General features: G+C 39.1%; 1 protein-coding gene across 1 annotated transcript in view; it reads right to left on the bottom strand.

The window, feature by feature from the left end:
• The window catches only part of LOC130073384 (neprilysin-like), a 247,535-nt gene that overhangs the window by 20,876 nt on the left and 198,874 nt on the right, over positions 1 to 27,785 (bottom strand). Inside the window, exons 8-9 of the mRNA XM_056238750.1 lie at positions 8,233 to 8,298; positions 7,131 to 7,265 (exon numbers count right to left, since the gene is read on the bottom strand). Of these exons, the coding sequence (XP_056094725.1) occupies positions 7,131 to 7,265; positions 8,233 to 8,298 (201 nt within the window). The remainder of the gene's footprint in view (positions 1 to 7,130; positions 7,266 to 8,232; positions 8,299 to 27,785) is intronic.

Raw genomic sequence — 27,785 nt, 5'->3', positions numbered from 1 at the left:
GAGAGCTGGATCACTCCTCCATACTAGTCCATAGGCTTCTTCAGGGATTGAACTTGCCAGCCTCGAAAAGTTATTAAAGACATCGTTAAAATAGTCCAAGTGACTACAGTGGCTCAATCTTAAGTTTATCAAGCGACGAGAATACTTTTTGTGCGCAAAACCCCCCCCAAAAAACGACTTTATTTCAACTATTCATTTCCTTCTCTGTGGGCCTCGAGTCAGTTCACTAGTGTAATAGCGTAAGATTCTGTTGTTGTACGTCACACGCATCACCCACATGACCAGCGTCGGCCAATAGTGAGCCTACGTGTGACGTAGCTCTACGGAATCACACTACGTTAACTGACTAGAGGCCCAAAGAGAAGGAAATGAATAGTTGAAATAAAGTCGTTATTTTTGTTTGTTTTTGCGCACAAAAAGTATTCTCGTCGCTTGATAAACTTAAGATTGAGCCACTGTAGTCACTTGGACTATTTTAACGATGTATTTAATAACTTTTCGAGGCTGGCAAGTTCAATCCCTGAAGAAGCCTATGGACTAGTATGGAGGAGTGATCCAGCTCTCAGATTTCATCAAAAATATCTTAATTCGTGTTCCGAAGATGAACGAAGGTCTTACGGGGTTGGAACAACATGAGGGTGAGTAAATACTGACAGAATTTTCATTTTTGGGTGAACTAACCCTTTAAAGTGCTTTCATCTTAATAACAGGCGTCGCCTGGTCTGCTTGACTGAGCTGTTAGGTGCACTTTGTGGACATTGATACGGGTTTGTTTTATACATATAAGAAACTGCCAATATTTTTTCATTACAGTGTTCTTTTTGTAATTTTTGATATCTAACATGGTGCTGCTTTTTTCAGCATTTTTGATTTTGTGACCTACTTTCAAAGATCTAAGTCCATAGATTTTTCTTAAAGCGGGTTAATTGTTCAAGTTTTTGTGAATTTAAATGTCTTTTTCTGTTGTGTCTTTAAACGCCAGGGGTTTAAGAGATGTTGTTAAACGCAAGGCCTTATTTTTATTTTCTAGACAGTTTGGTTCTGATTTTGTTTTTTTTCCAAGAGTCTCATTAATGATAAGGATGTTAATTTTTGGAAGTCGCAGTGGGGTAATGAGATATGGTTTTCTCATGGTTCAGAGCACTCTGCAGGCGTTTCCTGTTTAAAAAATAATTTTGCAGGTGAGGTGTTGCACACGTACTGTGATGAGTATGGACACTTTATTTTGTTACTTCTAAAATGTTATAATATAAGTCTTATTGTTGTTAATTATTATGGGTATAACTCTAGATCTGAGAATGATCAGCTATTATTTGTTTTGGAAGATAAGCTTACTTATTGGCAGTCAAAATTTCCAAATGCTTATTTAGTGATTGGTGGTGATTTTAATACTGTCTTAAATGAATCTCTGGATAGGTGGCCACCTGGTCGCCAATCAAACTCAAACACAGCTTTGAAAGCTTTTATGCATAGATTTGAGCTTGTAGATATCTGGAGGGTTAAAAATACATATGACAGAGAATACACGTGGAGCAATAAAAACTCATCTAGACTTTCGCGAATTGATTTTTGGTTAGTCTCTAGAAATTTGGATAAAGATCATATTTCTGTTGATATTTCTACAACGCCATTAACAGATCATAAGGCTGTCTCTATTAAATGTATGTTTTCTCCTGAAGCTAGATTTATCAAGGGCTCTTATTGGAAAATGAATAGTTCGTTACTTAATCATAATGAGGTTAAGTCAGAGCTGGGAAGACTTATTGGCTTTTATTGGAGCAAAGCTAAACGAGAAAATCATTTTGGCTTAAACTGGGAATTGTTGAAATATGAAATTGGGAAATACCTCAGAAAGTTTAGTGGTAATCTGGTTAAATTAAAACGTCTCGAAGAAGTTAATATTGTTAGTGAAATCTCTTCTATTACCAGGATCTTGCCTGAAAATCTGTCCGATAGTCAAAGAAACTATTTAGTTGATTTACAAATTAAGTTGGATGATTTGTATAAATTAAGAGCAGAAGGTGCTTTTATTAGATCAAGACAAAAGTGGCTTGAACACGGAGAACAAACGTCTTCCTATTTTTTTAAGCTTGAGAAAAATAGGGCTAAACACAATTCTATTTGTCAATTAAATATTGGAGGGGTTGTCTCAGAAAGTCTTAAAGAAATTTCCCAATTTTGCTATAAGTTTTACTCTAATTTGTATAAATCTAAATTTAATCTAGCCGATTTGGACACTTTCAGTAAACATCTTGGTAATGTTAAGACTATTAGTCATGATGATCAAATTTTATGCGAGTCGCCAATTTCTATCGATGAGGTTAAGGACTCAATTTCACAGTTAAAAATTAACAAGTCGCCTGGTAGTGATGGGATAACGGCTGAATTTTATAAGTTATATTCTGAGCTGTTATCTCCGTTCCTCCTGCAAGTGTATACTGAGAGTTTAAATTGCTCTGAGCTTTCTGTTAGTATGAAGCAAGGTGTAATTTGTTTAATACCTAAGCCTAAAAAAGGACATTCTTCTCTTAGACAATTGGAGACCTTAGCCTTCTTAATAATAGCATTTCTCTAATCGTTTTAAATTGGTTTTGAACACCATTATTGATGAAAATCAGTCAGGTTTTATGAAAAATCGTCATATCTTTAATAATATCAGACTTGTTTTTGACCTCATTGATTACTCTGAACTTATTGAGGACGATAGTTTAATTCTGTTTTTGGACTTCTTCAAAGCTTTTGACACAATTGAGCATCCTTTCATTTTTTTTTGTTTAGAGCGTTTTGGTTTCGGGCCTTTTTTTTGTAATGCGATGAAAACGTTGTGTGCTGGGGGAAATAGCTCAGTGAAATTAGGACACAGCACTACACAGAGATTTTTTTTAGAGTGAGGTGTTCGGCAAGGCTGTCCAGCATCCGTATACCTCTTTCTTATTGTAGCTCAAGTCTTTTGTCAATGTATTAAGGAAAGTAAGCTTGAAGGAATTCATATAGCTGGTAGAAGTATTTTAATTAGTCAATTAGCAGACGATACAGCCCTGTTTTTAAAAAATCCGACCCAGGTGCATCAGGCAATTAAAACTATTCAGTTGTTTTCTAATGCTTCAGGTTTGTACCTTAATATTAAAAAATGTGAAATCTTAGATCTAAAAAACTCCTCCCCTTTATCTTTGGATGGTATTCCTGTTAAAAAAGAGGTTAATTACTTAGGTGTTGTCATTTCGAAAAATGAAAAAGATAGAGTTTCCCTGAATGTTAACCCTGCCTCTGAAAAGATTAAAAGAAAATCGAATCTTTGGTTATTAAGGGACTTGTCCCTTAGAGGTAGAGTTCTTCTGTCAAAAGCAGAAGGAATCTCTAGGCTGACCTATATTGCTTCAACTATTCATTTAGACAATAATTCTCTTAATTCTATTGATCAGACTTTATTTAATTTTTTATGGAAGAATCGTGTGCACTATATTCGTAAATCTGTTGTCGTGAATTCTCTTAAATACGGTGGACTTGACTTTTTGGATTTTTCTACTTTAAATAACACCCTCAAAATTAACTGGTTAAAATTTTGTCTGAATAAACCTTCTCTGTGGAATTTTATTCCTAATTTTATTTTTGACCAACTTGGGGGTCTTTCTTTTCTATTAATGTGTGATTATAAGATTGAGAAATTGCCAGTAAAACTATCTGCCTTTCATGCTCAAGCCTTGTTGGCTTGGAAATTGATTTACAAGCACAATTTCTCTCCGCAGCGTTATTTTATTTGGAACAATCGTTGTATTCTGTATAAGCACAAAAGTATTTTTTTGAAAAGCTGGTTTGATAAGGGTATTGCTTTAGTATCTCATTTGTTTAACACTCAAGGGTATCTTATGACTTATGATGAGTTTCTTGTACACTTTAATTTTCCTGTGACTCCCAAGGAATTCTCTCTTGTTTTCTCTGTGATTAATTCTGGTATTACTTCCTTATTTAGAGATGTGGTATTGGTTGACGTGCCCATAGTCAATCTAACTGATACAATATGTGGTAAAATTTGTTTTTCACAGACTAAAAATAACAAATCTATTCACGATCTGTTTTTAAAGAAGGTTACTACCAGGCCTTGTTCTATTGCTTATTGGGCTAATTTTGTTAGAAACCCAAAATGGGAAAGTGTTTGGTTATTGCCTCATAAGTTTTTTGTCACAAACAAGGTAAAAGAAATTTCGGTAACACTTTACAATACGGGTGCACTAATAAGCATTAATTCATGCTTAACTAATGCACAGATAATACTGAATTAATGTGTAACTAATGATTATCTAAGCTATTCATTAATGATTACCACATTAGGAACTAATTAAGAGTCTGTATGGTTAATGTATTAGTTCATACATGAATTGTTATTAATTAAATATGTAATTGTGAATTAATTCCCTAATAACTCATTTTTTTTAACTAATAGTGTTAATTAATATGTTAATTACCAGAATGAGCCAAAGCCTTGTATTTCAACTTCCAGATAATACAGGTACACTAATATGCATTAATACATGATTAATTACTTCATTGTTAGTGCAAATTCATGTGTAAATTACTACAATTACTAAATTACTAGTTAATAACGATGTGCCTCAACAAGTAAAGTCATAACATAATGATACCTTTGCAAATCATTAGCTAATGATTAATTAAAGCAGACAACTGGAAGTTGAAGTGCATAGCTTTGACTAATTGTGGTAATTAACACATTAATTTACACCATTAGTTAATAAAATATGTTATTAAGGAATTAATACACAATGACACATTGAATTAATAGCAATTCATGTATTACTTAATCTATTAATCATATAGACTCTTTATTAGTTGCTGATGCAGTAATCATTAATTAATGGTTTAGTTCTTCATGAATCATACATTAACTCATGATTATCTGTGCATTAGTTAAACATTAATTAATGCATATTAGTGCACCCGTATTGTAAAGTGTTACCGAAATTTCTTTCAAAATCATTCATAGATTCTATCCTTTTAGACATTTTCTTAGTAAATTTAAGAAGGATATTGATGTTACCTGCTCTTTTTGCGCTTTGCAATTGGAAACTGTATCCCACGTCTTTTGGCACTGTAGTTTTGTTAAAAAGTTGTGGTATGACGTCTCTGTGTTTATCACAGAAAAGGTGCTCTCTAATTTTATTTTGCTTTTTGAAAATGTAATTTTCGGATATTTTATTCAGGATAATGTGAATAACGAAGCTTTTGTTATTAATTTGTTTATTCTTTTAGTTAAGTTTCACATCCATAAGTGTAAATTTTCTAACAGAAAACCATGTTTTACAGTGTTTCCTAAAGAATTGGAAAGTTACCTTTGTACTATTCAGAGTAGCGCTAATAGAAAGGCTATTTAAACTGTCCGTTTATGTTCTCTCTTCAAAATATTTGAGTAATGTAAAGGTCTTGCATGTTTTTGAGTGTAAATTTTATTTATTTATTTATTTTTTCTTTCTATTGTTTTTATTACCCTAGCTTTATATTGTCTGTTGTATTGTTCTATATTTGTTGTTTAAAGCATAATATAAAAAAATATATGAAAAAAAAAGAGAAGCTGCGCTGGCTGAGTCCGCTGGCTGAGTCCTCCGGCTACTCTCGAAACGCTCTCGCGGTACTTTGATGGCATACGTCACAGTCATGTGGCGTCGGCGCTGTATCAAGTCGGACAAAATTTCTAACCGGCATGCACTGCTTCAAGTCAGCCAGCTGCGCAGAGCTGCATGAAGTCGAACACACCTATTGTCTCTGTCATGTTTCCTGGTGTCATGTGATTCCCTGGCCCTCATGTGATCCTGCCATGTCTTCTGTGCTGTCATGTTGTCATTGGTTCATTGTACACAGGTGTGTCTTGTTCAGTCATTAGTCTTGTGCAATTAAGCCCTCTGCCATGTAGTAGTAGTAGTAGTAGTAGTATCCTTTTATTCAGACTCATGGTCCATCCATACAAATAAAATAAAATACAATAATACAAATACACAACACAAAGTTACAAATGACTCGTTTTTAAAAGACACTTATACCAGTGTTCCCAAAACTGAGACATGCAGCATGTGGCACTGTACCTAACATTCACCAGCACCACAACAACTTGATTTACAGAATCATTCAGTCGACAATGCCATGCCTTTGTTTTTTGTTTGATCTTGTTTTGAGTATTAATGAACTGCATTTGGGTTCTACAACTTGCCTTCAGTGGACTCCATGTTAAAGATAACAATACTTGACAAGAACACATGGCAAACATGAGGGCTTAAATACACAAGACACACCTGTGCACAATGAAACATTGAACCAATGACAACACAGAACACATGGCAGGATCACATGAGGGCCAGGGAATCACATGACAACAGGAAACATGGCAGAGACATGAGACAAGAACATGAAACCTGAACATGTCACAAAAACCAAAACAACCCGTGACAATATGTGCTTGTTGATCATTTTATTTCAACACCTGCTTGCTGCAGTCTCCTGGGAAGGCCTACACTAAATGTTGGAAGTGGTGGCTGTGGTGATTTGCTCTGATTCAGACAAGAACATCAGTGAGGTCAGGAACAGAAGATGAGTTCTGGTTGAGCATTTACAATGCACACAAGGACATTTCCATTCCTGAATAGAAAAGATTTGCCTTATTCTACTAAACATGTTTGTCTGAGGAGATTGTAAGGCTATATTTTTATTGTTGCGCATCTTCTAGTGAAGGGTGTCAGCCGAACGCAATGGAGTGAACACAAAATATAAATATAAAAATATATGTAAATTATAATATGTGAACATGAAATTAAATATAAATTAAATGGAAATCTACACCTAATTTAACTCTAAATGTAGTGCTAAAAATGTACTTCTTGGTCTATACAAATAAGTAATGAACAGTATCAACCAGTGTAAAAAATATGTAATATTAAGTCAATTAAAACTTGCCTTACGTTTGCTAACATGGAAAAATAGGCTGTTGCAGCATATATTAGTGAACATCTGGTGATATTTAAGTGCTGCATTTACTATTGATCTTCTCAATAGATTGAAAGGTGTTGATTACTACAGTATATCAGGTCTGTTAAGACAGCAGAATTTTAGAAGCTTTCCATGCTTACATTAGCAATTTCCTTTTCCATCATCATTACCCGGGCAACCTCTTGCTTGATATTAGAGTCATTAACCTTCAGACCCCGGTCAGTTTGGATAAGCTTTGCCAAGTCAGTCATGAAGTTCTCATATGTCACACAGGCCTGAGAAAAAAACAAATTGAAAACACATGAGTGCTAAATTCAATACCTGTTAGCATGCATATGTTCTTCATTTATATGCAGTATGACAGCACCCAGATCCTGGCTTCACAGTTGTTTAGGAAGCATTTGTGCACTCTGTGGGAAATTATTCAAGCTAATTCCTTCTTTCCTCTCATCCTCTGCTTTCCTGCTGATTACTGATAATCTTGATAATCTTCAAAATGGAAACAAAAGACAATATCTTGGTCCAAGTGTTTCCATCTGTTTTTCCCATTGAGGCTTCCCCACTTTCTTTATTGCCTTTTTTGTTTCAAATTAACCAGGTCTGAAAAATATTAAAGGGACATAGCACGTATAAGTCTGAACTGAATAACGATCAGTTGATGATAACTAACAGTTTGTATCTGAACACTCCAGTCCAAGAGTGACTGTTTCTCCAAGATAAATGCAAATTGATTAGTTCATTTTAAATTAGTAGACTGTTGGATCTTTTAGGAGATGTACAGGCTTATCTTGCACTTCTAACTTGTCTGGTCTGGGCAAATCCAAAGTAAAGCTGGAGGCAAAATTTTATATTCCTTTCTGAGAGTAAATTGAGGTTGATTTACACTTTCAGATTGATGGCGCAATAATTTCAATCTACTGTACACAGGAAGAACTCAAGGTATGAAAAAGGCCATAGGTTGCTTACATCTGTAACTCCTACATTTGGTCAATGTCATAAATAAGCTTTTGTATTGGATAAATAAAGAGTGAAAGAAAATGTCGGAGAGAGAAAGACACCTAGAGACCCTAATAATCCACCGGTTAGACTTTGTGAACCAGCATGAAAGTTAATTCTGGTCTAAGCTGAATTAACTTAACTTCTGTAGGGAGGGGTTCAGGAGGGGGGAAAAAAAGAGGAAGAAAGAACCAAAAATTAAGTTTCTCAAAATCCACCTCTTCCTGTTTAACAGGCAATTCTTACCTCCTCGTATGGCCCAGTGCACACATAGTAGTCTCTTGAGGAGAGGCCAAGACTTGGCTGGTCGAACTGGCACAGAGAATAAAAACAAGAGACAATCAGCCTTTCATTCTTAATTGAAATTCCAATGCATCCACATGTAATGCCACCCTAATAAACCTGTATCAGTTACTCTAATTAAAAACCTCACAGACCCATGAACAAATATAGCTGCAAGCAGCCATTACTGGGGCCAAGCGCAAAAGCAGACGACAAGACATGCCAACATGGGAGTTTCAGACCAACTGCAGCAAGGAGCAATTAAAGACATTTAAAAATGAATTTAGGCAAAATGGCTTAAAAATTACATATACAGTAACTTATAAAATGATTTAATGGTTTATCACTTTCGACCAATAGGTGGCGAAGTTATGAAATCGATGCGTTGTCATCAGAGTGAGGTGACAATGACACATACAAAGTTTGCTGTCAAAATGTGAAGGTATTGCAGAGATAAAGCCTGAATAGTCATTTTGGCAGCATGCCTCAACTTTGATGCTGTGGTATACGAAAGCGGTTTCGTCTATCCTCACGAAATCCATAACTTTTAGTCGACACGGTCTGGAGATGACACGATTCGATTTCGGTGAAAGTAGAAGTTTGAAAAAGTAGGTATTGAATGAAAATCAAGATGGCGGACAGGAAGTTAAGCCAAATACGCCAAACTTGGTATCTGTGTTCTCGGGGTGACCCAAGGAATCTATTAAGACCAGTGACATTTCAATAGGCAGAAAATTCAAAAGTTATTAGCATTTTTGGAAATTTTATTATAACTTTGACCAAAAGGTGGCGCTGTCTCAAAATCTTTTGAGTACCTTCAGGGCATGGTGCTGGTGGCACATTCTGAGTTTCATAAAGTTGCAGCAATGCATTTGTTAAGTATAGCATTTTACATCACAAAACTGTATTGAAGTCAATGGGAATTTCATGTTTTGTTCTATTATAGCGCCACCAAGAGGCTCAGTCTCACATTTTTTTTATGTGTCTTCAGAGTGAGCCCATACATCTCTGTGTCAATTTTGGTGAAAATATCTCAATTCGCTTCAGAGTTATAGACATTTATGTGAAAAAAAACATCAAAAATGACTGACACGTGACTTTGATTGGATTTTACTACCCCTTAGTATCAATATTTTGACATTTGGGCATTGACATTTAGCCAACGACCTACTGTTGCAAACTTCTGACGGTGGTTTCGTCTCGATCGGACTAGCGGTTTCGAAGATATCCGCAAATGTTTTTTAAGCGCTAAATTACAACGCTGCACAAACCATATGCCGAAACCTGGCAAGTCTGGTATCGTTGGACTCTGCAAGGATTCAGGAGTCTAATGATATGACTCCTGTGAAAATAAGTCAACCACAGCCAGAGTTATAAGCATTTGAAATTTTTATTTTACCACTAGGTGGCGCTGTTTCGAAACTTCTCAGGCTCCTTCAGGGCATCGTACTGATGACCCATACCGAGTTTCGTAACAATTCATTCATGCATTAAAAAAATACCGCATTTTAGTACATAATTCAAAATGGCCGACAGCCAAAATGGCCGAGCTGGGAAAATTGGATATCAGTCGACTCGGCATGACGCCCTGAATCTAACGAGACCACTTTTATGATTTTTGGACAAACCGATCAGAAGTTATGAGCAAAAATAGCCATTTTTCATATCTCCGGACCAGTAGGTGGCGCTGCGCCGAAACGCAGCATATAGCCTCAGGTCATGCTTGTGATTACATGTACCAAATTTGGTCTGAATGCGATAAAGCGTTGCGGAGATACAGCCTTATGACTGTTTTCGCAAGTGCTACGTAAAATTAATTTGCGCGGTATTCGAAAATGGTTAAGCAAATCAACTTGAATTCCATATCTTTTTGTCGGCACTGCCTGGAGATGATCTGGTGCAATTTTGGTGAAAATCGGACAAACCGTCTAGGACGAGTTCGCAAAAGTAGGTTTTTTGAACAATTCAAAATGGCGGACATATTTTTATGACGGAAAATGACGTCATAGGGTGCGATTGAATCGTCATGAGCTCAGGAATCAGAGGAAAAAAGAATTTTGTTGATAGCCCTTGCCTTACGGTCCAAAAGTTATTAGCATAATTTGAGTGAAACTTTGGACAGGTGGTGGCGCTAGAGGCAATGAGTTAGAGACACCAAAATTGGTGTATTTAATGTTGGGACTGTCCTCTATCAGAATGTCAAACCAAAACAACTTTCCCGCAAACGGTTCTATGGGCTGCCATAGACGCCCAGTCGGAAGAAGAAGAAGAAGAAGAAACGGAAGAATAAGAAGAACCAGAACCAGAGGTGTCAAAAGTATTCACATTCGTTACTCAAGTAGAAGTATAGATACTAGGGTTTAAAAAGACTTCTGTAGAAGTTGAAGTATCAACTCAATCTTTTTACTCAAGTAAAAGTGTAAAAGTAACTGGTTTCAAAACTACTTAAAGTATAAAAGTAAAAGTAATGCAAGGAAAAAAAATGCCATTAAGGACAAAAGCTTAGGCCGCACCACAGGGGCCTATAGTGCACTACCACCTCCTTAGGGACTGTTCGGTATTTATGGAAAGGGCCACCGGAGGAAAATAGGGGAGGGTCATGTCTTTTTATTCTTTGTTGAGGGGAGGGTCATCCAACTTTTTTAGTCTATAGGGGAGGGTCACCCAACTTTTGTATTCATCAAAACAGCTACATTTCAAAGTGGCTTGTTTGGTGCATATTTTTTCCATGTAGCTTTATGTAGCTCTCTCGGTCTCGGCCCCCCATTGCTATCTATGGTCTGACCCAACAAAAATCCAGTTTGGCGCTGTTTGACAGTGCGCGCGCACTTCAGTACGCGCTCAGAAAAAGTGTATTAGAACAGAACGCCAAAGTAATGTTTACCCGGCAAAGCTTTAAAGCACGAGCAAATAATGAACTTTTGTGATTGCGAATAAGTGCAGTGTCCTGTGAGTGTTACTCTACCGCTGCATTAACATGTGATGTGAATGTACGTCGAGTTTTACTGTATTGGGACTGAGGCGCCAGAACTGCAGCTGATATAATGTGCGCTGTAGCACGATACTACCATATTTCAGTTTCCATTCTTATTGTGTTTCCACAACAATGTTAGTGAGTAAATCTACTGAAATTGCCCCCATAACAGTGGAGTGTGATGTGTTGGACATAGGGCTACCACATTTTTAAATTACTATTAGTATTATTTGAAGTTAACATAATAAATACATAGACCTACACCAAAAACACTAGTTGAGGATAAATTCTTTAAAATTGGGCAATTCCAGCATTATGGATGTGACATTTGCTGTCAAAACTTGAAATATAAATTCTCAGAAAATGCATTTAATACTGAAACGCCTGTTTATATATTCATACTCCCTTACATGGTGCGATTTTTTTTCTGTTTTACGAGCTCGCAGATTATTTTTTTCACTCGGGAGAAATTGCGTGGAAATCGGTTGTGCTCGCATGTTGTGGCTCATGTCGTGTGCTAGGAAGATACGAGCCGAGCCGAACCTTTCGACCTCACGATAATTTTTAAACATGTCTAAAAAGTTCGGGAGCTGTAGGCTTGAATTCGTGAGGTGTGTGCGCTGTGCGGTTGAATGAGCCGATGTGTCGATCTATCTAAAGTTTGACCAACCAGGAGCTGAAGAAATCCACAGAAGAAAGACGAAAATGGCAGCGCCACCGCGAATTTGGACTATTGAAAGGGAAGCCTACTACTTTATTATGATTTTAGTATCATAATGATTAATAAATGCATGCACAATTATCAGTGAACTTGATAAATGTTGCAGATATGTTTTAATATGCACAAACAAATGCCTTTCAACTTGTGTGCAAAATTCAGAATTTAATAAATGTGCAGCAATTTGTACAAATAGAGTCTGTATGTGTGTTGTAGCCATAATAAGCGCATTTAATTTCATATTTATTATAATGGGGTTTTTTTCCATCTATGTTGATTATGAAAAGTATAGCCACACAATATATCGGGAGACATGGCCAGACATGATTTTGACCACTTCATTAAGTGTTGTTTTGTAGAAAGCCTTTCTTTAAAGTGAATTTCGTTTTGTATAAATTGTATCTTAATTTTAATAAATTTTTCATCAACCAATTGCCTGGATTTAATTAATAAGAAGGAAATATAGCTGGATGGATTTACAAATGCACATCTTGATTGTTGCATGCACACATATGTTGAAATAACGACATAACCACAACAACCATCTAATTGTCCTGGTTTGAGACTGTTAATACACATAACAAAATATTATTTTTATTTTTTTCATGTTCGCATTTATAAGGGTAAAAAAATGTTACGGACGTGACAGTTCTCCGTTACGGACATATGACCGCTCTGAAAGTGACTTTAAAACTTTCACAGAGACCTCAAACAGAAAGCAAAGACTTTCTTTAAAGTGAATTTCGTTTTTTATTACTTGTATCGTAATTGTAATCAATGTTTCATCAACCAATTGCCTGGATTTAATAAATAAGAAGTAAATATAGTAGAAAATCATCATGACACGGAGGCGCCGGCGCGTGAACTGGACTCTTGTCTAATAAATTAACCGAAACTCAGCGTAATAGCCTGTAGTAGGCTACTTGCCTCACAGACCTGATAAATATATAGAAAGCTTGACATGTATACTTTTTAACAGAACAATTCAAAACGAAAGAAAACAGACAGACTGCTCTCTGCTTATGTAATCCGAAATGTGCATTTCTCTCTGGCGCTTTCACTACTGCGAAGATCGCGAGTCAGCATCGTCACCTTTATATTTGCCGCCTACACTGACAAAGACTTGTTTATTAACAAACAATTAAAATGTCCCCTTGCTATATTATTCATAATCGTTACTTTTGCCGGTTCTTTGTGGAAGCTTTAAGATACTTTATTGGCAGTGCCACCCTTACATTTTACATGAACGCGTCACCACTGCATCAGCACCGAAAACATGATTTTTTTTTTTTCAAATCAAAAATCGTGATACGAACCGAATTGTAGGTTTGGTCTATCGTTACAGCAAGTTGAGAAAGCAGGAGTTTAGTCGTTTATCATGGAATGGCTATCTGAACATCTTTGCCAAGCGCAAACCAGAACAGAAGTAATCAATAAATGATCGGGGAGGGTCATGCCTTTTTTCACAATCATTTTGGAGGGTCATATAAAAAATTATTGCTGGCGAAGGGAGGGTCAAGTCTTTTTTGACTATCTCAAATCTGGTGGCCCCTTAAATAAATAACGAACAGTCCCTTAAAAAACATTTTTCTAAAGGCCATAATGTTATATTAAAATGTTAATGTTGAAAAATTTGGGATGCACTACCTGTTTCAGCCACATATATGTGTTAGAAACTCAGTGTTAGAAAGTATCGTGTGATATCAGGTCTCGCGAGGTAACGAATTGCCAGAGGTGGAAAGAGTAATAAAATATTCTACTCAAGTAAAAGTACTACTACTTCAATGAAATTTTACTTAAGTACAAGTAAAATTACCGGTCTAAAAATCTACTCAAGTAAAAGTAAAAAGTAGCTCATTTAAAATTTACTCAGAGTAAAAGTTACTGAGTTACTTTTTTAACAGTGGGTTGGGGCGGGGTGGGGGATTCTCCCATGTAGGGTTGTAATGGTATGAGATTTTCACAGTATGATAACCTCTCAGAAAATATCACGGTTTACAGTATTAATCAATTATTAAATAAACTGTATTATTCAATTATGGTTATTATTATTGTTATTATTATTCTTCTTCTTCTTATTATTATATTCATGGAAATAAGAATAATTCTTGTCCTTGAACAAGCATTAAGCTGGTTCAGGTCATACTTATCTGACCGCTACCATTTCGTCTACTTAAATGGAGAAAAAACGATCATAACTTCGGCAAACTATGGAGTGCCGCAGGGATCTGTGTTAGGCCCTTTATTATTCTCTATATACATGCTGCCACTTGGTAATATTCTAAGGAAACATGGAATTAGTTTCCATTGTTATGCCGATGACACTCAAATATATATTTCATCACGGCCAGATGAATACGCTAAATTATCCAAATTGACAGATTGTGTTAAAGATATAAAAGATTGGATGACGCGTAATTTTCTTTTATTAAATCCAGACAAGACAGAGGTAATACTTATCGGTTCTAAAAACCGTCCACAAAACCTTTCACAGCACGACTTTAACATATTAGGATGCCCTGTTACTTTATCCGCTACAGTAAAAGACCTGGGTATTACATTAGACTGCAACCTGTCTTTTGAAAAGCATATTTCATATGTTACAAAAACAGCCTTTTTCCACCTTAGAAACATTGCTAAGCTACGTAATATGCTATCAGTCTCTGATGCAGAAAAGTTAGTTCATGCATTCATGACCTCGAGACTAGATTACTGTAATGCTTTATTAGCTGGTTGTCCTGCATCTTCAATAAACAAGCTACAGTTAGTCCAAAATGCAGCCGCTAGAGTTCTTACTAGATCAAGAAAATATGATCATATAACACCGATTCTATCATCACTTCATTGGTTATGTCATATGAAGAGACTATGGTTTATTTTATGTGTGTTTTTGTGTGTATTTGACACTGTTTTCCTTTTTTCTTTTGATTTGGTGTGATTTTGTTTTATTATTCACGCTTTATTTGTGTGACACTTGATCATGATTCAGAGTGTGGGGTAACGCCCCTGTATTTTTCGGAAGCCCGGATCACGGCTGATTAGTAGATGGACAGCTGTTGGTAATTGCCATGTCAAATCATAGACGGTTCAAAAAGGCCAAGGAACTGACAACAGTGTGCCTGTGACCCGTGAACTCTGTTGTGCAGCCCTGTTCTCCACATTTTTATAGCTGGACGTAGTCGCGATTGTGTTTTTTTATTTTTTTATTGCCCCGACCGTTGTATGGACCATTGTCTGCCACGTTGAAGCTGAAGTTGTTGAAGTGACGGTCCTGCTGTTAACCCGGTGGCTGCTGGTATCTTCGTCTGTTCTCGGCTGTGCTGGATTTCTGCCGTTCTCTGCTGTGCTGGACTTCTGCTGTTCTCTGCTGTGCTGGATTTCTGCCGTTCTCTGCTGTGTTGGACTTCTGCTGTTCTCTGCTGTGCTGGATTTCTACCGTTCTCTGCTGGGCTGGATTTCTGCCGTTCTCTGCTCTGCTGGGATCGCTGCTGTTCTCAGCTGCGCTGGATTGTTGCCGCCTCTGCTGCGCTTCGGATCGCTGCTGTTTCCCGCTGTGCTGCCCGGAGCCCTGCTTCGTCTGTCCTGGTGTTGTGGAGCATTGTCCAACAAGACTGGGAGCTAGATTCGTCTACTCCCAGTTTATTGGTGAGTGACGCCTTGTTAAATTGTGTGCCTTGCCTCGTCCGGAATTAAGATCCACGTCTCACCTAAATTGGAGAGTTCCAGTCTGTCTACTGTAGTCTTACCACTATCTATATTGACATATTCACGAATTGCAGTGATCTAATTGAGTGTTGCACGATTAATAGTTATTCTATCGTGGTGTGTTTAAGCTGTGTTTATCTACTGTGGAGATACTGGCGGCTCTTTTTCTGTTTGTGTTGTGTTGATGTGCACGAGTGAGTGACAGGTGGGCTGCTGTGTAGACGCCGCTGTTCGGTGCGAGGCGGACTTGGTTAGAGGAACCGCTTACGGACTGTGGGTGCCAAACTACGGACTTCCAGTGAATTTGCGAATGTATCTTTCCGATGTCCAGTTTTTTAAAGTTTGATTGAGAGTGCGCGAGTGCACGGTGTGCCCTTTCCTTTTATCATTGAAATCAGAGATTGTAATAAAAACATTTTTATATTTAAACTGTTGTTTGGGTAATTCTGTTGTGTTGCTCCCACCAAACTAAAAGAAATTGCAAGCTAAAGTTATTTTATTTAATAGAGTCCCAGCTCTTCAACTGGGTGGCGTAGTCGGGCTACATTATTATATCACAGTTACCTATAAAGTTCCGTATTAATTACAAGGTCTTGCTTTTGACTTATAAAGCTCTAAATGGTTTAGCTCCAGTCTATTTAACGGATCTTCTATCGCCCTATAATCCATCGCGCTCTTTAAGATCACTAAATTCGAGGCTACTGGTCATTCCTAGGATATCCAGATCCACCAAAGGAGGGGGAGCATTTTCACATTTAGCTCCGAAGCTCTGGAATAGCCTTCCTGATATTGTTCGTTGCTCAGACTCGTTCTCCCAGTTTAAAACTAGACTAAAGAGGCATAACTTTTCTTGGGTTCCACGAAGAAACTTTACTTTTCTTATTACACTGTAAAACTGTAACAAAGAGCAAAAGACAAACAGAAATAAGATAAAACCAAGATATCTAAAGTACACAATTTGTAGCAACAGAATGGTAAGTCATAACTAATAGCCATGCTGCTAACTATCATGAGAAAACTCCAATAAACAAGAGATATGCCAAGTACAATTACTTTTAACATTTTTTTTTTAGCAATAAGTACAGTACTTACGGACAAATAGTATCCAAGGCAACAATGTAAAAGGAGAAAATGGAGCAGGAGAAAACAGCACTGGCACTTTGCTCTGCAGCACACTCAACTAACTGTTGATGGAAATTTACCTCAGAAAGTGAAACTTAAACTAAAGCTGCAATTGCTGGTTATCCAAAAGGGGGCACTGTTGCACACACAATTAAGACAAAAAACCCCAAACTCTTAATTTACTTCAGAGAGGACAGAACACTCCCCGCCTGGCACAATAAGGTTGTGTCACAAAATTATTAAACAAGATTTAACACAAAAGCGATACAGAGAACATCTTTTACTGTCCCTCAGATAAAAGAACAACCATGTCAGAGATTGGTCTCAGAAACACTTTCACAGTTCCTTCTTTTACTGTTTTTACTTCTGCCTTTCGAACCTTGTTGTCACTGCTGAGGAAAGTTTTGATGACACGTCCCACCGGCCAGTCATTCCTATGAGCTTGTTTTTCTTTGAGCTAAACAACATCTCCAAGTTTGATGTTGGGTTTGTCATCTGTCCATTTCTGTCGACTCTGAAGAGTGGCAAGGTACTCCGTCCTCCATCTCTTCCAGAAGGTGTCTGCAAGACACTGAACTTGTTTCCATTGTTTTGTATGGAGCTCTGCTGGGTCAAAGTTGCCAGATGGGGCCTCTAGAGCACTGGTCTTCTGAGTTAAAATCATTGCTGGTGTGAAAACAGTTGGCATGTTTGGGTCAGTAGACACTGGCAGTAATGGTCTGGCATTTATTATTGCCATCACTTCAGCCATCAATGTACTCAGCACTTCATGTGTGAGCCGAGTATGTACAGACTGAAGAAGCATGGCATCCAAGATGCGCCTGGCTATCCCGATGAGTCTTTCCCATGATCCCCCCATGTGTGAGGAATGTGGGGGATTAAACTGCCACGTACAGTTTTTCTCCTGAAGGTAGCTGTTTAATGTTGCATCACTGTGGTCGATTTTCAATTCTTTACAGGCACCAATAAAATTAGTGCCTCTGTCAGAGCGAAGAAACTTGGCGGGTCCACGTACTGAGAAAAATCTTCTCAATGCATTTATGAAGCTGGATGTGGACATGGATTCCACAAGCTCAATGTGTACAGCTCTTGTCGCCATGCATGTGAAAAGTACCGCCCACCTTTTATTGTCTGCACTGCCTCCCCTTGTGCGACGTGTCATAACTGTCCAGGGACCAAAGACATCAAGTCCAACGCTGGTAAAGGGTGGCATTGGTGAGAGCTTGTCAGCTGGTAAGTCTGCCATCTTTTGGATCTGTAGTGTTCCTCTGAGTTTACGACAGATAACACATTTGAAGATAACAGATGAGACCAGGCATTTGCTCCCAACAATCCATAGTCCTGCAGCTCTGATTGCTCCCTCTGTGATGTGACGTCCCTGGTGCGCCACCTTCTCATGGTAGTATCTCACTAAGAGAGTAGCAATGTAATGAGTACGGGGAATAATAAGCGGGTGCTTTTCTTCTTTTGTCATGTTGGCAGGTGCGAGACGACCTCCGACCCTAAGTAATCCATCTTCATCAATGATGGGGTTGAGCTTTTTGAGTGGACTCTGCTTTGGTAATGCCTGCTTCGTTTCCAGACATTTGAATTCTTCCCTGAAGATTTCAGACTGCACAGTGAGAATAATTACAACTTTTGCACGATAGATCTCACTTATGGTGCTTGCCTCAGTGTTACACTTCCATCCTTGATCATTTCTCTGATCTGAAATTGTCTTAAATGATCTTGCCACACGGATGAGCAAAGCTATGGCGCGGCACAGAGTCATCCAATGAGAGAATCTTTCAAAGCGATGTGACTTTAACTGTGTTTCTGAAGTTGTTGTGATCAAAGTCGTTACATCAGGTCGTATCTCCACATCCACGTCAGGTTCCACTAGAGTGAAGATGTCGATCTGTGCTGGCTCTGGGTTGGATTGTGTTAAGAATGATGGTCCCGAGAGCCAAGTTGTGTGTTGAAGGTGAGAAGCATGTATAGGTCTGGTGGCATGATCTGCAGGATTGTTCTCTGTAGAGATGTAATGCCACTGCTCAGGATGAGAAGACTTACGGATACGAATCACTCTGTTTGCAACATATGTGTAAAATCTCCTAGTGCTGTTGTGAATATATCCAAGGACGATTTTACTGTCTGTGTAGAATTTCACAGCATCCATGTTAATGTCTATCTCGTCTCTGACTAACTCATAAAGCTCCACAGCTAGAACAGCTGCGCACAACTCTAGTCTTGGGACGGTATGTGCGGGTCGTGGGGCTAGTTTGGATTTGCCCATTATGAATCCAACGTACTCCTGACCTTCACTATCGATACATTTCAAATAGGCAACAGCTCCAATTGCTATTATGGAGGCATCCGAAAAGATGTACAGCTCTTTTCTTTGAGCAGAGGACTGTGGGAACGGAACATAGCACCTTGGTATCTGGAGACGTTGGAGATCTTTCAATGATTCTTTCCACCTACTCCATTCTTCTTTCTTTTCGGTAGGAAGTGGTTCATCCCAGTCATTCTGCTCAGCTGAGATTTCACGAAGGAGAGCTTTTCCCTGCATTGTTATAGGAGCCACAAATCCTAAAGGGTCAAACAAACTGTTGACTGTGGCCAAAACACCTCTCTTAGTGTATGGTCTTTCCTCTTGAGACACTTTGAATGTGAAACTGTCTGTTTCCAGGTTCCACAAGACCCCCAAGCTGCGCTGTAAGGGAAGATCATCTGACGTGAGGTCCAAATCCTTCAGATCCTTGGCCCTCTCATCAGCTGGAAAAGCTTCCATAACCTTGTGACTGTTGGATGCTATATTGTGCAATTTCAGGTTGGAGTCAGCTAGCATCTTCTGTGATCTTGTTAGGATGTCAATTGCTTCTTCAGGGGTTGGTGCAGATGCAAGTCCATCATCAACATAAAAATGTCTTACAACAAACTGCTTGGCATCAGCGCCATGTTCTCTCTCACCCTCTGCTGCAGCGCGCCTCATGCAATAAATAGCCACGGCTGGTGAGGGGCTATTTCCAAATACATGGACCTTCATTCTGTAGTCCCTCACCTTCTTGCTGAGATTGTTGTCTTCATACCAAAGGAACCTGAGGTAGTCTCTGTGGTTTTCATGTACAACAAAACAATAAAACATTTGCTGTATATCAGCTGTGAATGCAATGGATTCTTTTCTGAAACGTAGAAGAACCCCCAAAAGGCTGTTATTCAAATCAGGACCACTAAGCAGCACTTTGTTTAAGGACACTCCTTCATATTCAGCACTTGAATCAAATACCACTCTTAGCTGGTCAGGTTTCTTAGGGTGATATACGCCAAATGAAGGTAAGTACCAGTGTTCTTTTTGTTTCTCCAGTGGAGGAGCAGGCTCTGAATGCTCGTTTTCTAACATTTTCTGCATGAAGTCAATGTACTGCTTCTTCATGTCAGGTTTTCTGTCCAGTGTTTTCCTGAGAGAATAAAGACGCGTCATTGCTTGCTCTCTGTTACTTGGAAGGCACTGTCTGGTGGAGCGGAATGGTAATGGCGCCACCCAGCTGTTTGCTTTATTTTGATAGACTTCTCTGTCCATCAAATCAAGAAAAACCTGATCATCCACTGAAAGCGCTGATTTTTCATCTTCTCTGGTTCTTTCAAAAACAGCAGATCCCAACATGTCTATACTACCACTATGGCACTCTTCCTGTGTACAAGAGGCCGGAGAACAGCCGAGATGTGATGACTGACTGAGACTCTCCTTCACTAAGATTTTGTTTGGGCATGGGCTAAGAAAAGATGTGCGGCCGTTACTGAGCACATGTGTTTTCAGGACATTAACACTTGATGGCTTGTGAGTTGTTCCTAGGCAGATGTCGCCCACGATGACCCATCCCAGGTCCAGCCTTTGCGCATAAGGAGCACTGTGGGGTCCGTTAATTTGCTCTCTGACCTTGTGCACCCGCAGGATATCTCTTCCCAAGAGTATGAGGATGGGAGCGTCTGGATCCACAGGAGGAATCCTCTCAGCAACTCGCTGCAGGTGGGGATGACAACGTGCCACCTTAGGAGATGGGATCTCTGTGCGGTCATCAGGAATCATGTCACATTCAATTAAACTTGGTAGTGATAGTTGTATTTTGCCATCCATGGATTCGATCATCAAGTTTATAGCTCTTCTGCCCATTGCTTTGGTTACCCCTGAACAAGTTTTCAGTGTGTATGGGTCTGATGTGGTTGTTATGTTAAAAAGATTAAAGAATTCTGATTTAGCGAGTGACTTATTACTCTGTTCGTCTAACACCGCATACATTTTCTTTGCTTCCTCTCTTCTTCCAGCAGGATATACTATCACTGGACTGATTTTGGAGCAGGAATGTTGACCATCTGAATTGCCGCATATCTCTGTGCATTTGGATGTCACTGGTGTCAAAGCATTTCCATTCACCTCCCCGCCATCATCTTTGTCAGCTTCTTGGCTCCCTGTTGTAGTGGGTGGAGGACCAGGATGCAGTGCTGAGACGTGTTTCTCACTGTTACGCTCTAGACATTTAAGTGTCACTCTGCAGTCTTTTGCCATATGCTGTACTGACCCACAACATCTGAAACAAATACGGTTCTCTTTCAGAAATGATTTTCTTTCGTCAATATGTTTAGCTCTGAAGCTCCTGCATTTTTTTAGTGGGTGGGGCTTTTTATGTATGGGACATAACTTATCAGGACTTTCCATTATCTTCTCACCAGAGCTACACTGAATAGTCATAGAATCTTGTGGAACATCTGTTTTGTGCACAGTTACAGAAGATCTGTTGCCACTTCTTGTGTATTTCTCAGTTTTCAAGCTCTGGGTGCTGGAGGATGTAAAGGCAAAACTGGGGTCGTTTTTCACTCGTGCCTGTTGTCTTACAAAGCTGGAGAAGAAACGGAAAGGTGGGAATGCGACTCCATTGTCATCCTTATATTTGGATCCTGTGGCAACCCATCTCTCTTGCAAGCTGTAAGGTAATTTCTCCACGATGGGATTTACTCCACGAGCTGTGTCCAAATATGACAAGCCAGGTAAATATCCTCCCTCTTTTGCACACTCTATCTCCTGAAGAATGTCACCTAACTCCCTTAGCCTGACATTATCTCTGTTGGTGAGTTTAGGGAAATCTTCAACCTTTTTCAGCAGAGCATGTTCTACTGCTTCTGATGACCCATAACATTCTTCTAGTCTTTGCCAGACTAAGTTGAGTGCTGCTGTTGGGTTGAACACATGTACAGAGCGAATCCTCTTTGCCTGCTCTGCAGACTCCTCACCAAGCCATTTAGTTATCATAAAGTTCAGCACGGGCAGCCTCTGCTTTAGCCCGAGCTTTTATCGCTGAGGAACTAGCTGTGGAAGCTCCACTTGACTGTCTTGAAGCACGTGACTGTACTGACTTTGCACCTGCATCAGCACCTTGAGTAGCTCCTTGCTGTTTTTCCACACTTCCTTTCTCTGAAGATGGCTGGTACCGTTTGCCTGACCGTAGACTCATTGTTGCTGCACATAACCTTGTTCAATTGTGCCCGCCGTGCTCTTGTCCTTTTACTATACTGTCCTTGCAATGAGTTGCTTCTTCAAAGCTCGACAGTTAGCTAACAGTGTAAAGATCTCCAAAAAAGACACAAGGCATAACTTTTCTTGGGTTCCACGAAGAAACTTTACTTTTCTTATTACACTGTAAAACTGTAACAAAGAGCAAAAGACAAACAGAAATAAGATAAAACCAAGATATCTAAAGTACACAATTTGTAGCAACAGAATGGTAAGTCATAACTAATAGCCATGCTGCTAACTATCATGAGAAAACTCCAATAAACAAAAGATATGCCAAGTACAATTACTTTTAACATTTTTTAGTAATAAGTACAGTACTTACGGACAAATAGTATCCAAGGCAACAATGTAAAAGGAGAAAATGGAGCAGGAGAAAACAGCACTGGCACTTTGCTCTGCAGCACACTCAACTAACTGTTGATGGAAATTTACCTCAGAAAGTGAAACTTAAACTAAAGCTGCAATTGCTGGTTATCCAAAAGGGGGCACTGTTGCACACACAATTAAGACAAAAAACCCCAAACTCTTAATTTACTTCAGAGAGGACAGAACAATTATTATATCACAGTTACCTATAAAGTTCCGTATTAATTACAAGGTCTTGCTTTTGACTTATAAAGCTCTAAATGGTTTAGCTCCAGTCTATTTAACGGATCTTCTATCGCCCTATAATCCATCGCGCTCTTTAAGATCACTAAATTCGAGGCTACTGGTCATTCCTAGGATATCCAGATCCACCAAAGGAGGGGGATCATTTTCACATTTAGCTCCGAAGCTCTGGAATAGCCTTCCTGATATTGTTCGTTGCTCAGACTCGTTCTCCCAGTTTAAAACTAGACTAAAGACTAGGGGTGTAACGGTACATGTATTCGTATTGAACCGCTTCGGTTCGAGGCTTCCGGTTCGGTACGCATACAAACCGAACGATTCCTTGGACCATTTTTCCTGCCGACAAAATTCGCGCTGGCGAGACCACCACAACGTTGCGCAACATCAAATGGCAAGCGTAATGAAAGCGGAACGAAACTGCGCTACTCATTATGTGCTTCACGGATCGTTTATCAGTTCGGACCAGCAACATCTGTGCAGCGCGAGCCGATCTCGATCAAGCGACACTGTTACTACACAGCGCTAAGATCCAGTAAAGAAAACATTTGAATTCGCCACTGAAGTAATAACATCGCTGCGAGATCTAGTGCGAAGCATTCGCATTTCTCCGTTATTAACCGTAGATCTCTATCAGATCAAACAGCGCTGACGTAGAAACCATGCAGGAGAAACATTGTGCCGTGAATGAACTAGTAATACCGTAAAACTTCAAATAATAGCCGAGTCCCAAATAGACGCCTGTCTCTTTTACACGCCTGGTGTGGCTGCAGGTTTGGGTAAAGGCCGGTCTCAAATAGAGGCCGGGTCTGTTTTTTAGTTTCGGGTTGTATTTAATCCTCTAAAACCGTCAGATCGTCCGCTTTTTGGCGGCCGCCAAAGTACATTTTTGTCTCTCCAAAGCCTTTTTTGATCGATGAGTGATGTAGAATAGAATGACTGCTGCGCTTGACAGGGAGAGAGAGGGAGCGCCCCGGCCGCACGCGCGCACTCTCACATCTTCAAACAACACGAGCGCTGTCTTGCTCTCTCTCCCTCGCGCATATTAATCAAAATCAATTGACGCGATAGTAAAAGGTCGGAAGACCGCAGTTTCACGTGGAGCATTTGGAGATTTTTAGAGATTAGAGACAGGCCTATACACTCAATGAACAACATCTCAACACTAAATTATTAAGGCCTGTCTCATATAGACGCAGGCTGTCTCAAATACAAGCTGGTGCAGTTCGACGATTTGGGAAAATAAAAGCCCGGGCTACTATTTGAAGTTTTACGGTACTTTACGTCCACAGACCAGCAACATTCACCATGGATTTAATATAGTAACACTAACTGTAACCAGTTTGGCTGGAATAGTGAAATGCTTTAAAGTACTTCACACATCTTTTTCCAGCACTTCAAAACTCAAATAATATATAAATAAATATATATTTAAATGTTATTTTTAATGTGATGACCAAAACATTATTTGTTCATCCTTCAAAGATGACCCCCATTTATAAACCTGAAAGTTTCAAGATGTAGGAAAACTCAGTTATTTAAAAATATTTTTTCTTTTAACAAATAGGAAATTTCTCTGGCATTTCTTTCTTTTTGCTGTATCGAAAACGTACCGAACCGTGACTTTAAAACCGAGGTACGTACCGAACCGTGATTTTTGTGTACCGTTACACCCCTACTAAAGACGCATCTATTTAGCCAGGCATTCATATACATTTTTTATCTTACAGTTACTGTAAATTCGGCCTCTACTTCATAAACGCCAGAGGAGAACTGGCCCCGACTGAGCCTGGGTTCTCCCAAGGTTTTTTTTTCTCCATTGGGTCATCTGATGGAGTTTTAGGACACCATCGAGTCACTTGATGGAGTTTTTCGGTTCCTTGCCACTGTTGCCTTTGGCTTGCTCAGTTGGGGATATTCAAATTAAATGACCCATCATACCACTGATCAGCTCTACCTAACTTGGATGTCTTTTCCAGTAATAAACAAACACTGTTAAGTTGTTTTGATTGATACTGTGAAGCAGCTTTGATACAATCTGTATTGTGAAAAGCGCTATATAAATATATTTGACTTGACTTGACTTGACTTGTAGTAGACAAAGCGGCGCAGCTCAGCAGAACAAATAGGTTATATTTACATGCAGTATTTTTGTGCTTAAATATTCACAGACCATGTCGCGATTGGATTTATTGCACAATTCTACTTTCCATGTATTCATCCATCCATTATTTTGCGTGTTTTACGTGACATCTGCGTTAAGTGAATTTTCCATTTTCATGACTGGATTCCGGGATTCCCTCTGCATCACGTAATCATTCGGCCTTAAGTTATAATCGGGACATAGCCTACCTTTATCTGCAGGAGGGATGGCGTCCTATGTATCCTTCTTTTGCAGCCACTTTGCGTCCACATTTTTTGCAAATTGGATATCTATCCTCGAGGACAACCACGCTTTTTTTCTACAAAGTATTTTCATACTGGCCATAATCCGCTTCATAAGAATTCGAGGGCGCTTCGCTTAAGCTTCAGCTGGGTCTGCGTCACTTTTCTTGCGCGTTTGTTCTCCTGCCCTTCAACCAATGCAGTAGTTTCCGGAGTGTGATTTTTTTTTTTTTTTTTTTCTTCCTTGTATTATTATTTTTTACTCAGTAACGGATATGATTTCAAATGTAGCGAATTACAATGCTTCAAACAAAACGTACTTAAGTAAAAGTAAAAGTACAGATTTTAAAAACTACTTAAAAAAGTAGAAGTACACAAAAAAACTACTCAATTACGTAACGCAAGTAAATGTAATTCGTTACTTTCCACCTCTGCGAATTGCTTTACGGCAAAAAACAGATCTGATAAAATTCTGATAAAATGAGCATCAAACAGAAATAACCCGGCGCCGTATACATGTGGTAGGGCACGCGCAGCTCTTAAAGGGGCCATACCTTATTTCCACTCGTTACAGGGGGAGGGGATCCAGCCGTGAGTGCGAGCCATCTCTGCGTGAGTGCTTTTCACGACAGTACAAGTACTCCACAGCGACTCTAGGGGTCGCTGTTTGACAAAAACGGAATTCCTACTTAGTGCTGCTTTAAAGGCGTAGGTTTGATGTTGTGATTGGTGGGGACTGGGGACACTCACAGAAGCGGAGGAATCAGGAAATTAATAGGATAATGTATTAAGGTTTTTAGTCTATATTGACCTTAACAATACGTTAATTCATTAATTCTGTAATGTTACAGGTAACTAATAAAGACAAGGAGGCAGTTTAACAGAGACTTAACCTTACTCCGTTCATAGTGCAATGCAATAGTGCAATATTGTCTTGTTCCTTACTTTTTGAAGAAGCCAAACACGTCTGCATCTTTCATGAAAAGGATATAGTTCACCCAAAAACGAAAATCATTTAAATCAAACCAGTTTCTTTCTTCTACTGAACACAAAATAAGATATTTTGAAGAATGTCGATAACCAAACAGCTGATTGTAGCCATTGACTTCCATTGTAGGAAAAAAAAAAATACTATGGAAGTCCATGGCTACCATCAACTGTTTGGTTATCGCCATTCTTCAAAATATCTTCTTTTGTGTTCAGCAGAAGAAAGAATCTGGTTTGAAACAACTTGAGAGTTAGTAAATGATGACAGAATTTTCATTTTTAAATAAGTGAACTATCCCTTTAACAGAAATTAACTGTTGGCATATATGTTTTGCATCAATACTGTCAAGTTTGTCCTGTTGGACTCAACACACAGCAATACTGTCAAGTGTCATGTTTTCAGGGTCCTAAGTGCACTGAAACTTCTTTCAGTCCAGCTGATGAGACTGGGATGACAAGGTTTCAACTTGATCAAACAGGCCTCTCATTTCAACAGACCAAGCAATGTTATGTTTTATGGGGACTTTCCATAGACATAATGATTTTTATGCTGTACAAACTGTGTATTCTACCCCCCTACACTAACCCTATCACAGATAATTCTTTGCATTTTCAAAAAACATCACTTAGTCTGATAAGCTGTTTAAAAAAAAAAAAGGGATGGAAACAAGGATTTCGGATATTGCCATCTTTATGGGGATATTTTGATCCTATAATGTAGGGTTACACTCTCTCTCTCTCTCTCTCTCTCTCTCTCTCTCTCTCTCTCTCTCTCTCTCTCTCTCTCTCTCTCTCTCTCTCTCTCTCTCTCTCTCTCTCTCTCTCTCTCGCACGCACGCACGCACGCACGCACGCACGCACGCACACACGCACACACGCTCTCTCTCTCTCTCTCTCTCTCTCTCTCTCTCTCTCTCTCTCTCTCTCTCTCTCTCTCTCTCTCTCACACACTCACACATACACTCACACACACACACACACACGCACACGCACACGCACACGCACACGCGCTCTCTCTCTCTCTCTCTCTCTCTCTCTCTCTCTCTCTCTCTCTCTCTCTCTCTCTCTCTCTCTCACACACTCACACATACACACACACACACACACACACACACACACACGCGATTATGTTTGCCACTTATCCCGCGATTGTCTTACTATTGTAAAAACGGCTGTCCCCAAATCAATATTTGACACGATTTGCCCCGTATTCTTGAGCAGAAAACTGTTGATTTCTCCCTCACTTACCGCATCTAGGTTTCCTAATTCCTTCGGATGAGTTTTGCCGCTTCGCACAACCAAATGTAACAGCCTCTCACAAGTTAGAAAGAAAACACAAAGCCAATCAGTTTAGCGATGTTCAGGAGGCGGGACTCATATCTAATAAACATTTGTGTAATTGGTCATTTTTTTAACGATGACAAGCCGAAATGAAATAGGAGTAACGAGGCTATTTTTAAAATGTAAGG

Source organism: Rhinichthys klamathensis, unplaced genomic scaffold (genome assembly GCF_029890125.1).
Source record: "Rhinichthys klamathensis goyatoka isolate OS25496 unplaced genomic scaffold, OSU_Roscu_1.1 h1tg000538l_1, whole genome shotgun sequence".
NCBI lineage: Eukaryota > Metazoa > Chordata > Actinopteri > Cypriniformes > Leuciscidae > Rhinichthys > Rhinichthys klamathensis.
The sequence above is the reverse complement of the archived record's forward strand: the minus strand, read 5'-3'. Positions and strand labels throughout refer to the sequence as shown.